At 35.3% G+C, this 13,610-nt stretch overlaps 1 protein-coding gene across 16 annotated transcripts in view; it reads right to left on the bottom strand.

Moving 5' to 3' along the window:
* TCF4 (transcription factor 4) overlaps positions 1-13,610 on the bottom strand; it is a 463,737-nt gene that overhangs the window by 230,840 nt on the left and 219,287 nt on the right. For all 16 annotated transcript variants that reach the window (XM_077135388.1, XM_077135394.1, XM_077135390.1 and 13 more), the window contains 2 exons: positions 10,184-10,245; positions 7,163-7,259 (listed from right to left, as the gene is read on the bottom strand). In XM_077135388.1, coding sequence (XP_076991503.1) covers positions 7,163-7,259; positions 10,184-10,245 — 159 coding nt within the window. The remainder of the gene's footprint in view (positions 1-7,162; positions 7,260-10,183; positions 10,246-13,610) is intronic.

Genomic DNA, 13,610 nt, shown 5'->3' with positions numbered 1-13,610 from the left:
CAAAAAAAAAAAAAAAAAAAGGTAAACTACAAATCTAGAACTATAGATTGGTAAGCCCAATATCTATCACCAACTCTCTTTTCTCTCATTGCTTTCAATGCAAGAGGCTAGAGAAGTTGTTGTGTGCGTTTCTATCCCTAATTCCAGCCTCTGCAGCTAGAGATGACCATGAATTTAGTTGTAATTGCAGGCCAAGAGGCAGGGGACAGAAGTTGAAGCATTGAGGGAAAGCAAAAGAACCACGAAGACACTTGCCTTGACATCACTGAGCTGCAAACCAATTCTAGCAGTGGCCTACCACTAGATTTCCGGTATGAGAAAAATTATTCTTAAGCCTCCATTAATCATATTTCCATTACTTCCAAGCAAAAGCCTCCCTACCTGATGCAAACTGCTTTTTACTTTTATTTGAATCTAAATACTTTATTTTCTCATAGGATCAATAAATTACTTTGAGAGAAACCTTCCCTGGAATTTAGAAGAACTACATTTCTCTGTTGGCCATTATGTTCTAGTAACATTTTTCTGGTATCACTTCTTCTAATTTTATAAAACCTCATTTGACACTAAGAGTGTGAGATGATTGTAGCATTAATTGTTCTGTGCCAAAAAGTAGGCAGCAGGATGCAAAGGATGCGGGAGCAATGACAAAGAAGTGGGCACATTTATGAATATGTTCTTAGGATATTGGAAACACAATTTTTCCAGTGGCTTTTCAAAAATTATTGATTTTTACCTCTTTCCTTAAGAAAATAATCTGTGGTAGATTTATTGAAAGCAGAAATCTACTACACTGTAGCATGGAACATTTCCTGATATCAGAAGAATAGTCTCTGCAGTCCAGGATGTAGCACTATAGCATAAAAACTAAATTTTTACATGACTCCTTCCGGTTTAGGGTTTTCTTCATGACAAAATAAGGTATAGACTCAACTTTAATTTTTGGGCTTTTCATTCAGAATTTAAACTCTCTATATCTGATTCCCTGATTTACTCATATATTAATTCATTCAAAAGCCATTTATTGAGGTTCTAAACTCTGTGCCAAGCGTCAGCCTATGCATAATGCTTTTCTCCTGGTGGTGCAACTTAATGCATTATTATTCTATCCCAGATCAATTCAATCACTTAGCTATAGATCTGGAATGAGTTAGGGTAGAAATGAAACATCCATTTGAATCAGGGTTTAAAGAATTATGTTTGGAAAACACTACGAAATTTACTTGAAGGTGCATTAAAATAGAGATGAATAGATTAGAAAGAATGATAAAATATCTCTAGATATAAAAGACAGTATATAGATAAAATGGCATACCTAAAAGATCAATGGACCATTAGATGAGAAAATTACCTCAGAGATCATCCAAAGATCTGTTTCTCCCTCAATTCAAAGATGTGAAAATGAGCCAACCTGTGGACCCACAGTCAGTTGGAGCAACACAGAGAATATAAAACTCAGTTCTTTTGAGCTTTCCCAGATTTAGCTCAATAATCAGTATTAATAAAATCACTAGTGATGATGTTCGAAATTCATGTTAATAATTCCGGGAGACATTTGATTTTAACATACGGAAATAACATACATATACATGTATGTCCGTACATACAATTGGACAATAAATAAAGACAATAAAAACAACTAAGAATACTATTATAGATTCTTCTCCCAGAAATTGCTGGAACTACATTATGTGTCCAATAAATAACAGATCAAAACAACCTCAAGCTAAACAAAAGTGCCATTTAAAAGGCACTGAAACTGCACAAAGAGACATGTCCCATAACTAACGAACTTGCAAGCAGCCTGCTCATATCACTAACTTTAGAGCACTTTAAAAGTGAACTAAAGGGCAGTGCAACAGTGGCTCATTGGCAGAGTTCTCACCTGCCATGCAGGAGACATGGGTTCGATTCCCAGTGCCTGCCCATGCCCATGCAAAAAAACCCAAAAAAACAAATGAACAAAAAAAACAGAAAAAGTGAACTAAAATTTCTAGAGCTGACATCCATATGCACAATTGCATGCTCATGTAATTTCTCAAATATAATTTTAACTCTGGTGCTTTCAAATATCAAATAACTGCCATTATTCCTTAGTTTCCACTATTTTCTCATATTTAAATTCCTGCATGGAAAAAAATCTAACCAAGAGATCAAGTTAAATCTTATCCATGCTTTGAAAAAATTATGTTTCTTTGTGGTCATTCTTTTCCTTCGTATGCTAAGGTTTCCAAAACGATTTTTTTTCCCAGGAAGACTCCTTTTGGGGTGTTTTTGGTTTACAATGAAAAAAAAAAACACTCCCTGCTTTAGCATCTACTCACATTTGCAGTTTTACAAGATGACTGTGGCAATCTCCTTGGCCACTGGGATTTGAAAACACTCACAACACTTCACCTCTACGCTGGGCTAAACTCAGGGTAGCCATAAACACTTTGAAGTAATACAAACTTAAATATTTCTGCTAGGCAAACTGAGCAGTGGAACTGAATTATAATGAGCCAGCAGCTGTCACAATATGACCACAGTAACCAAATCAAAATATCAACCGCTAACCCAGATGAGATTCAAAGGTCATCCCATAAGCCAGCAGCTTTCTTCAGTTCTGCCTGAAACCACAATCTAATCTTGCAGTAAAATGTTCCACTGAGCTAGTTTAGAAACCAGTTACTACATGGTAGTAAACTATTTAGTACACTACTAAAGAACCATCAGTATGACTAGAACAAAATATCACAGTAAGGAAACTGAACCATTCACTATGGGACATGTGAAAACACAGCAGCTGATATTGAGCTAAGCTGCGCCCAACTGTACAAAAGTATCACTTTTCACATCCTTCAGTTACCAATCCATGTATGCAATCTTACTGGGAAACTTGCTCACTTAACCCTCAAACAATCTGGTTTTCAATTAAGGCTCTCGCATAATAGAAGGAAAATGTATGCTTAGAAGCTTCCTTGGATCAAAGAGGTTTAGCTAGAAAATACATTGTCCATCATTGTAAAAATATTTGGACAATTATCTGCAAAAATTGAATGCTTAGCAAAAAGAAAATAGGGATTTCTTTTTTAAGAAAAACATACTCTTTGCATACTGTTTTTGTCAGGATTTTCAATACACTCCATTGCATATAAACAATCCTCTTAAAAACACAGGTCTAAGGCCCATGTTCCCTCTGTCCTATTAGAATATTCTCAAAAGTAACCACTGACCACCTGTAAAGATTTCATCAAACTGTTAAAACTTCAGCAAACCAGTTACTAACAGAGTAGGGAGATATTATCAGTGGTAATCACAGGTAGTCACAAGAAAGAAGTGGTTTGTTTTCTCCAGATACAGAACATGGAATTTCAACTAAGGGAGAAATGCACATTGGCTTGAAGCCACGCAAGCAAGGAGTGAGCACATACTGACAGGTAAGAGACCATATGAAATGGTCAATGCATGCAGCTACCTGAAGCAAATGTGAAGCCACTTAGTGCTTCAATCTCTCAACATCTCCAGAATCCTTACACCACACAAAAATCCATACACATTTTTTTTTAATCAACGTTTAGAGACTTGCTTCTTTATTTGTTCTATGCTTTTCTTTAAAGGACCTATGCAATATCAAATTCTGAAACTTTGCATGGCAACTATAACTGCAGACAGAAATGGAAAGAGCAAAGAACTTTATAAACAAGGAAGTGAATCAAATTTTGTAGTATAATAAACATATTTGTGTGTATATATATGCACATGTATATGCACACAAGTGCACGTGTGCTCACTTTATTTTTAGTATAGGGATTCATAAGATATCAAATAGTGTACTATTTTCAGGCATGCAAGTATTTTCTAAAAAGAGAAATTAATGGAGATAACTCTTTTACTCTTATAAATTATATCCCATTTGTGTAATACACAAATAAATTGAATTTTGGTATTTCCATGCTTAACATAGGTATATCAGAAATACTGCATAACATATATGTAAAACCATCCATATGAATACCAAAAGTTCAGAATTGTAATAAAGGGTTTGTTACCATAAGAGTTTATGAGCAAACACGTTAGCATTACCTGTATCATTTCCCCAAAACAGTAATAATAGGGTACTCCCATAAAGTTTAAAATGTGTAATAATAATTCACTCCCAAAAGGAGAGAGAGGTTCAGTATTTTCTTTCTTCCCTTGCAATAAATAAAACTTCACTAAGTGAACAGTTTACTAAAAAATAAAAAAATTAAAATCAGGTCATCTGCAGTTAATAACTCCTTCCCGTAAAATTAGTGTCACTTATTTCTGTAGCAGACGCCTAATTCAGTCACAGGCTTGATTGATTTGACAATAGAGAATCTGGTCCAATAAAGTGGCTGATTTATTTCTAATGCTATAGCTTTTACTCAAATGTGACATCGTGGCAAAATTAAGTCTTTGAAATGTAAAGAAACCTTTTGTAGTTGTAATGAGAACCAGTCAAGGGTTCTAAAAAGGGATATCGGATTGTTGTCAAAAACTTACAGGAAAGTCTAATAGTACCTTTTTTGGCAGAGGAAAATCTTCCACAAGGGTCACAGCAGAGGATTTGAGTTTGGACACCAAGAACAGTTTCAAATATAGCAAATATTCTATGAGTTTAAGCTGTCCACTACTCTAACAGATTTTATTTCGTCTTTGTCCCCATTTGTAAATTGGTTATCCTTAATTTTCTGAAAACAAGCTTTCTTTGCAAAAACGCAACATAACACCAACATGGCTCATCTTAAAAAATGGTTTCATTGTAAATAAACAGCAGCTTGGGCAAAATCAATGCGAATCTTTGTTCCCCGAGACTAGCACTGAGACACTCAAGTCACTCAGGAAGATGTTTGGGATGTGAGAAATTACAGTGTTGGTAAGAGTATTCAATGCAACATCATAGTTGTCTGAAAAAATATATTTTAAATTCTTCTCTGAACTAAAAATGTGAGATATTCCATACTTGTTTAAATGTCCTCTTCTCTCTTTTTCCTTTTTTTGTCCACTGCACCATGCCCTCTCAATCTGAGGGCGACTTCCCTGACCTGAGTCTGACACTGCGCCATTAATGTCAGATAAACCATTTAGCCCAAGCACAATTCTTTTCTGTGCAAAAATCTGCTTGAGGTGGAAAATGTAGCAGTTTGTAAACAATAAAGAGCCATGTTTCAGACCAGACAGCTTATCTAACAGAGAAGGCCTTTCATTGGGAACAGTGGGTGGGAGCCTCGTGGACATAGTAGCATTTCCTACCACAATACAGGGGACTGTCTGGGTCTCCATATTTAAGAGTTTAATGGGAAGGAGGGCAGACGGGATAAAAGAGCAAGGCTGACATGGATTTTCAGCTTAAACAACAACCAAGTGAAAAGAGTCAGCTTTCTCCCTCTAGACTCTCGGTCCACTTTTATTTTAAATACTATTTGGATTGAAAAAGTGTCCTGGTTGTAAAAGCATTTGCCCATGAGGAAACACGAACAAAAACAATTATTTACTATGTTTGTATTGCTTGTTATACTCTGCAATATTAATTTATCAAGTTGCTCTTTAGAATGAGATTTTTCTCTCATTTATTAACAAACTTTTAAAAACAGGTAGGAATTTATTTTCTCTATTTTATTTACTTTAGTTCATTAGAGGGTAATTTTAGAACCTTTTAAGGAAGTCCATCATTACACTCCTTAGGTGCTACTTCTCAATATTTTCAAAATATTCTTTTGTTCTATTTTGATGTTAGGCGAGGTTGAATAGAGAAACAATGGGTGTTCAAATTAAAAGAATTATATAAAAACTAAGTTGACATGTATCGGCTCATCTGTATCTATATATCCTACAAACCGGAAACTTACTGCACCTCCCTATCAACAACCAGTAGAGATTGGGATTCTTGTTTTAATTACAAAATTAAAACAGAAATATAAAATTTACCATTTGAAAGTTTAAAAAGTACAAATAAAACAACATATATTTATATGTTATAACAACATAACTTCCCAGTTCTCAAAGTTAGGATGAGAATTGAAGATATAAACCTATGATGTTATTCGTTAAAGGTAAATTGATAGTATCTCTCTCCTTTGACTATATTGTATTAAATACCTGAAATCCTTCCGAAGGATTTGATGTTGGTTCTTAAAAAATGGCTCAGATTCAAAGATTCTCTACACCTTAAATAACTGGTATAGCTTCCAAGGCTTAAAAATCAGGACATTCTTTAAAAGCATTTGCAATTATGGCTTCAGAATGATATAATTATGTTGTGTGTTTTCCTTGGAGTATGGTCCAACAGCTTGTGCCAAGAAATTTAACTTCATTTATTGACGGATTTGCAATAGAATTTGGCCAGGCTGAAAGATTTACTAATATTGTTTAAAACTCACATTTACGGAACAAAGATCATTTTTTTCAATCAAAACTAAGGTAACCAGCTATAGGGACCTTTTAAGCCACCATGAATTATCTTTTCATTGCTCAAGTCACTGCTGTTAAACAAACATCCCTACAGAGTAGTCAAAAGCAGAAAAATATGCTAAGAACGCCAGTATGCAAGGCATGCTGCAAACTCAGACCGACTCAAACCACATGTAGCTTGCTTTCAGTGAAGCAGGATGGGGTCTGCCTAGATTATTAGCACTTAAGTTCACACCTTGATAAATACACAATCAGATTCTGTAATTCAATTTGAACACTTTATACTGTTTTAAGCACAGTAAGCCGATCGATACGATTTATTTCCATAACCCCTATAATAAAAACTTGCAGCTAATATTATGTATCACTGCCAACCAACGGGCTCCAAATGATAGTTTTATATTAAATATTCACCTCTTTGACTTCACCAACTTCAACTTCTTTAAAAAAACTATTCTTGCAATGTTGAAATTGGGACAAGTGCTTTGTGTATAAGGAAGATAAATTTCCCATGCAAATTCAGTATCACTGAAATTATGTAATTCCACATAGTTTTATAATGTAATATTTTATGCACTATTACCAACTATAGACTGTCAAGACTTTTCTGCAATTTAAAAATACTATAGCGAACTGACTAAAGATCCAAGTTCCTAAAAACAGAACCTCTGTCTGGGACAGGTATTTCTCCTACCTTGGTAAAATATAAGCATTCAAAAGGTACATGTTAATTTAAAATTAATCTTACTTTGTATTCTGGAATTGACAAAGGGTGGAGAGAGATTGTCATGTGACCCAAGGTCCCTGCTGGTCATGTGATCATAGGGAGTCCCATCTCCATAGTTCTGTAAATGAAATACAATGTATTTTAATTTTACATTCATAAATCAGCATGGAAACATATCCCCCCATCACTGAAACTTCCGTCACTAAAAGAAACTGGAGTCCATCATACCCACATTGGAACCTCACTCTAAGCAGCCCGAGTTTTCAGTTATAGTGGGTTAGGGAGGGCTCTTGAGTCTACAAAGTTCAAATTTTCCTCAAAATAGCTAAGAAAATCTTGCAAATTATAATAGTGGTACCAACTTTTTGAAGTTGTTGACATGACCAAATGAAGAAATGCATGCAAAACACTGGACCCAGGTAAAGTATATTACAAATATTAAAAACTTATTTTCATAAACCTTAATTATAAAACAAAGGTAAAATTGTGCTGTGAGGGAAATTACTCTTTTTGGAAACCAAGGAAGACCCATTTAAATAAAATATGGTTTTATAATAATGAAATTCAATGTTTTGTTATAGTTACTGGGGTTGTAAGCGTAAAATTGGATCAATACATAAGAATGTTAAGAATATTATGATATAACCATGAATAACATCAAAACTTTAGGATAAATTAGTATTTCTGCATTTGGACAAAAGTATGCCACAAGGTTAGTTTTAAAGCAGACATTAATTTTTGGCAGAAATTTTTCATGATTATGGTTATTTCCTTGCATTAGTGAAAATTTAAAATTAGAACAATGTTTTTAAGCTGCCCAGTACTTAATTTTAATGAAGAAATTTGTTAATGTATAGGAAAGGGTTAAAATACTCTGCATTACTAAAGTGAGTAAAGCCACCAAAGAAAAGAAAGAAAGAAAATCGTTCTGCTCAGCTGGTTGCACTGCCCATAAAATCTAAGTCAAATTTACTCAGAGGTGTCAGTTGGCATGTTAGACAAATGGCAGAATCTGCCCACATAAAAAAAGACGGATGTTATATGAACAATGAAAATGCACATCACCTCACCAGAGAATGATTGGAACCTTAGGGACAAACAACCCCATTTTATATCACTTTTCCTCATTTAGGAAAACTAATTTGAATGACAGCATAATCTATTTCTGCAATGTGTTGATTTATTAAAAATATGTCACATTTTAAATATCTATCATGTAGTTTACATTCACTCATTTAATACCAGGCATTGCATAATAATAATTATTATTATTTGGTAAAAGTCCCTGTTAGAGATAGTATAGTAAAAGCTTACTATACATTATCTAATTTAATCCTCAGCCCAGTACTGAGTGACTTAGCAAGGCCATAATGGGGAACAACCTGCCACAAATAATCTGTTCCACCAAAACACCCTAGATTTAGAAAACATAAATTACAACATATTGATTCAAAATTATTCACCAGCACTTTCTCTGAGAAAAATGGCAGGACAGATAAAAAAACTAAATTTAAAAGTCAGGATGGTGGCTCAGGAGGCAGAGTTCTCGCCTGCCATGCCAGAGACCCAGGTTCGATTCCCAGTGCCTACCCATGCAAAAAAAAAAAAAGTCAGGATGATTCTAAATGGATCTTGTTCACAGAAGCACAATTAAACCTATGACTTTGTATCAGACAGAGAAATCATAAGAAGTTAAGTAAATCTGAATGCACTACATGATAAAAGTTCTCTCATCTCCTGTACATGCCATCAAGAGGAATGGATTTATTCCTGCAAGCGCAGAATGTAACGTGAGGAGGAGGAAAGATTTCCTTTACCCATCCGTACAATGCATTAGAATGTCAAACTCAACAGCTGATGCAATGGCTCAACAAAGTTATTGGTAAGCTTAGAGATCCTGCCATACAGGGAAGAGCAGAGAGAAGATCATAACATCAAGGGACAGGTGGAAATGTATAGCCATGGCTCACTGAAAAGTTCTCACTTTGACAGCTCGAGTATCTTTCCTGTCTCTATGCCAAAAGAGAGATATCCTCCTGACCCCTGCAAATTAATGTGAATATTTACAGTAAAATATTACCCTCACTGCAGAATATTTTATCTATATATAGATGCTGGGTGGGGCAGGAGTTGAGGTATATTTGCTTTACGATGTACATTGAGTCTATTTTTAATTCTGGCCAGTAGATGTACAGTATAAAAGCTGACATAGATTTTGGAGGGCCTAGAAGTTAAAGACAACTTATATAAAAATCACATATATTTAAGTTGGAAGGAACATAAAAGATCCTCTGGTTCTACTTTTTCAGTTTATATATGAGGGAAATGAGGACAAAAGAGGTGAAATGGCATGTCAAGGTCATATACATACTAAACACACATAGCCTAGCCTGCCCCCACATGCGTTCCTTGCCATTCCATGCTCTTCAAACTAACAACGAATGCCAGGGGAAAAACATGAAAAAGAATAGAAAAAAACTGACACCAAATAAATGAATGAGCCCAACTGGTGACCAAAAGTCCTAGTGGTGGACTAATGATATGTTTATGAAATGAATCAACTCTTCACCATCAATTAACATTTTAGGTATAGCTTATTGGTAGATATAACCTCGTATTATGTTTTTGCAAGTATTCAATAGTTTATTCCCACCAATACATTACTAGGAAATTAGTATTTCTTTTTTTAAGTTGTGCCAACCACACCAAATAACTTTCTATAATACTAGATCAATAACTGACAAAGTTAAGATAAAATATTTAAAGAAAGTATTTTTCCTTCTGCTTGGCAAAAGTGGAACAGGTGTCAATTACAAGATCTAATAAGAAAATAGGGGAAAAAAGGATTCCAAAAACAAGACAGCCTACATTAAATTCAGTATGCATATATTGCTAGGCTGTGTGTGTGTGTGTGTGTGTGTGTGTGTGTGTGTGTGCGCGAGCATGCGTGCGCGCGCACGCGTGTGTGTGTAACTCACATTCAGTTTGCAATTTACATATATGGGAAGTCTGGTTGTGGGAAAAAAGATTAGATATACTTACCCTGGATGGGCTTGGATGTCCTCCATTCCCCCAGGACCCTGAGCTACTTCTGTCTTCTACATCTAGGGATAAGAGAAAAGTTCTTTAGGCTTCCTTGCAATAATTCTTTCTTTTTGTATGTGCACTTTTAAATTAATGTTTCAAATTAATCTCCTGTTGCCTTTAATTAAGAATCAGGCACAGGACTACCAGGATGGTAGTGGCTTCTGACCCATCTACTTAAATTAGCTCATTTAAATTCACAGCAGAAATGAACCGGACCCTCAGGAACCAGAGGCACGAACATAAAAATTACTTCCATCCTTCAGTGTTTCATAGCCTCAAATTTTATAGGCATGAAACTGCATTGAAAGTTTTACTAAAATATTTTAGATAAAATAAGCTTTGAAATACACCAACACAACCTGAATACCAAAAAAAGAAAGAGTTAATTTAATATACATATCCATACAAATACTGGTGACATCCTTGCCAAATGATGCTCTTTGATACTTTTTGTTCTCGAGCCAACTCTATCACACCAGACAAGAGATATGCAACAGAAAATACAAAACAAAAAAGTATTCAGTAGTCTATTTCCGCCAGTCCATTACAGGGATATTAGGATTTTTTTTTTTTAAGTTGTACCATATGCAAAATTGTCTCTGTCTATTTTTAAACTAGACATATCACTTGGCCTACAATCCTCACCCTGGGCTTTGAGATCTAGAAATTAAAGTTCTTATTAAATGAGAAAGCAATGTTTTTTTTTGATAGATGATGAAGAGACCTGCATGAACTCCGAGAAAGTTGGAATGAATTCTCACTGATTCTGTACCAGAGAAGTTCTACTTCTGATTAGATTACTCAAAAAGTTCAGTAAGTGTTTCAAGTGGCAAATACTCAGGATGGAGGGGATAAAAACGAAGTTACCATATTAATTGTTTAAAAGACAAAAGTGTTTTAAAGATGAGTCACCCTATATTTATCAAAGGCTCTGGGCTTTTGATGAAAGGCCTTTTATAAAGATGGAAAGTTTCACTTTTCTGTGATTTTGATCACGGTTGAGAACAGACGGCCATCACACACTTCCTCTGACAGAATTAGAGGAGGAGGTGTGAAACTTTGGTGCAGGAGACACAATCCCATTTATTGTGTTTCCTAACATTTCAGTGATACTGTTTATCCCCTTAATGCACTACTGTCATTCCTTTTATTACTGCTATTTTATTATCAGCAGAAGTTATCATTCTAGTATAATTAATTGATTTATTTTTGGGTACAGTTGAGTACATAGTGTTTTAGAATATCTTAGGAGACAGAATAGCAACAACAAAAAGCAATCATTACCACTAAACTTGAATTCTCTTTAAAAAAAAATATCATTTTTTCTTTCTTTTTATTGCACTTCACAAGATAATCCAACTGCAAAGAGATGTCCCCCATGGACAGTTAAAATCAGTGCACTATAAACATTCGCCAAGTCAAAAAAGCCCCAGGGAGTGCATCAAGGCTGGAGAAAAGGTAGACTCCTTTCTCAAAAATCTGCTGTTTAACAACCTGACATCCTAGCCTATCCTATGTATGCTGAACTGAAGTACACAAAGAAGTTATTTTCAATCCCCCTGGGATGCTCATACAAATGAGTTGTGTAGTCTACATAGTTCTCTTAATTCTGAACCAAAAAGCAAATGTTTTAAGCAAAAAAAAAAAAAAAGTATATAAATAAAATCTCTCAACCATTACAAGTTTTCAGAAGTCTGGCACATCTTGAGTTCCTTTTCACCTGAAAGAGCCAGCTTGGATTAATTTAGGAGATTTCTTCTCATTATATTTGGCCAAAAAGTAATGAAGGAACAGATTTGAATCTTGACATCTACCATACGACTGCATACTGTTTAGACCCATTTTATCGTTCCAATTTTAAAAGAAGATTTGAAACATGAAAAGCAGGCAGGGACAAGAAGGAAAGGGTACTGTACTAATGTTAGGCCAGGGGTTCAACTGGGGCTGATTTTACCCCCACCCTTCCCAGGAGACACTTGGCATGTCTGGAGGCATTAATTTTTATTGCCCCAATTGGGCAGTGGTGGGGGTGCTTTTTATGGATAGAGCGAAGGAAATGGTTAAACATCCTATAATGCACAAGACAGCTTTCATAACAAAGAATTATCAGTCCCCAATGTCAATTGTGTTGAGTTTGAGACACCCTAGGCTAGAAGGAAATTTTTAAGGAGCAAAAAGGGAGAACCGAGTTGGAGACATTTTGATTTATATTTTAGTAAGACCTTTTACTAAATACACAGTGATTTAGGCATTTTAACCCAGACTTGAGCTGAATTGTTTCAAGAGACCTTAATATACATCTCTGTCCACAAAATAAAGGAAAAATGATGGTCAACTAAGCAGGCAGCTAATTAGCAGGCAGATAAAACACATGAAAACTTGAGTATTCCCAACTGGGCAATTTCAAAAGTGAGCAATCCACTAATTAAAAATGCTGGAAGTCTAGCTTTTTCAAAACAGGTTAAATACTGGCTAGGTTCCTTCACAAATAGATTCTCAACGAATCAGATGTGACTGCTCTTTTGCCATCCTTTCCCATTTCCATCTTTTTCATTTCCTGACCTCACACTGCTGTACTTGCCTTTCTGCTTCCTCCCTTTTATTGTTCTCTTTAACAGGCCTTTCCTTCCCTTGGCCTCCTAATACACCTAAAGGATGAGAACAAATTGCTAACGCTCCTAAACCTAATAGAACGATCATATGCTTTCTAATTATATTTTATCTTTGAACAAATATCTATAGAACTGGTGCTCATTTATCTATAGCAAGAACAGACAAAACCATAGCATGGATAATTGTAATTCATAATGAATATAAATATGATACTTTTAAGGCATTTATTCCATCCTCCCTCCTACTGAGCTTCTTCAGACCTGTCAGTTAGTTAGCAACCATTTCCTCAAAAACTGTTTGAAAGCATCTCAAAGCGTATATGAAGACCACCTACAGCTGAATGACCTAGAATGTTCATATCCAAATTAACTTCCTAGGACCCACTGCAGACCAACTGAGTCTGGATCTCTGGGGATGGGACCATTTTTAGCAAGAGGTCCAGGTAATTTTTATGCACACAGGAGTCTGAGCCAACCAACTCTACTGTAAACACAAGACAAAGGCATCCCTCAGAACACCAACAGTTGATCATGAAAATGCAGACCATAGGCACTCTCCCTTTACTCTGACCTTAAAATTGCTGCCTGGCTTGTTGGTTTCAGCAACATTCAGTCCACAATCCCATCACACCTGCAACTCAGAGTTCTTTGCACATGATTATAGCATTATATACAATACGGTATGAGAAGTTTATCAAAATGCATGCTATAATGGAATAGACATTTGCTAAAGATAGGTCACAGATTTAGGAGCCACTGAGTGGCCAAAG

Source organism: Tamandua tetradactyla, chromosome 18 (assembly GCF_023851605.1).
Source record: "Tamandua tetradactyla isolate mTamTet1 chromosome 18, mTamTet1.pri, whole genome shotgun sequence".
Classification (NCBI taxonomy): domain Eukaryota; kingdom Metazoa; phylum Chordata; class Mammalia; order Pilosa; family Myrmecophagidae; genus Tamandua; species Tamandua tetradactyla.
The sequence above is the reverse complement of the archived record's forward strand: the minus strand, read 5'-3'. Positions and strand labels throughout refer to the sequence as shown.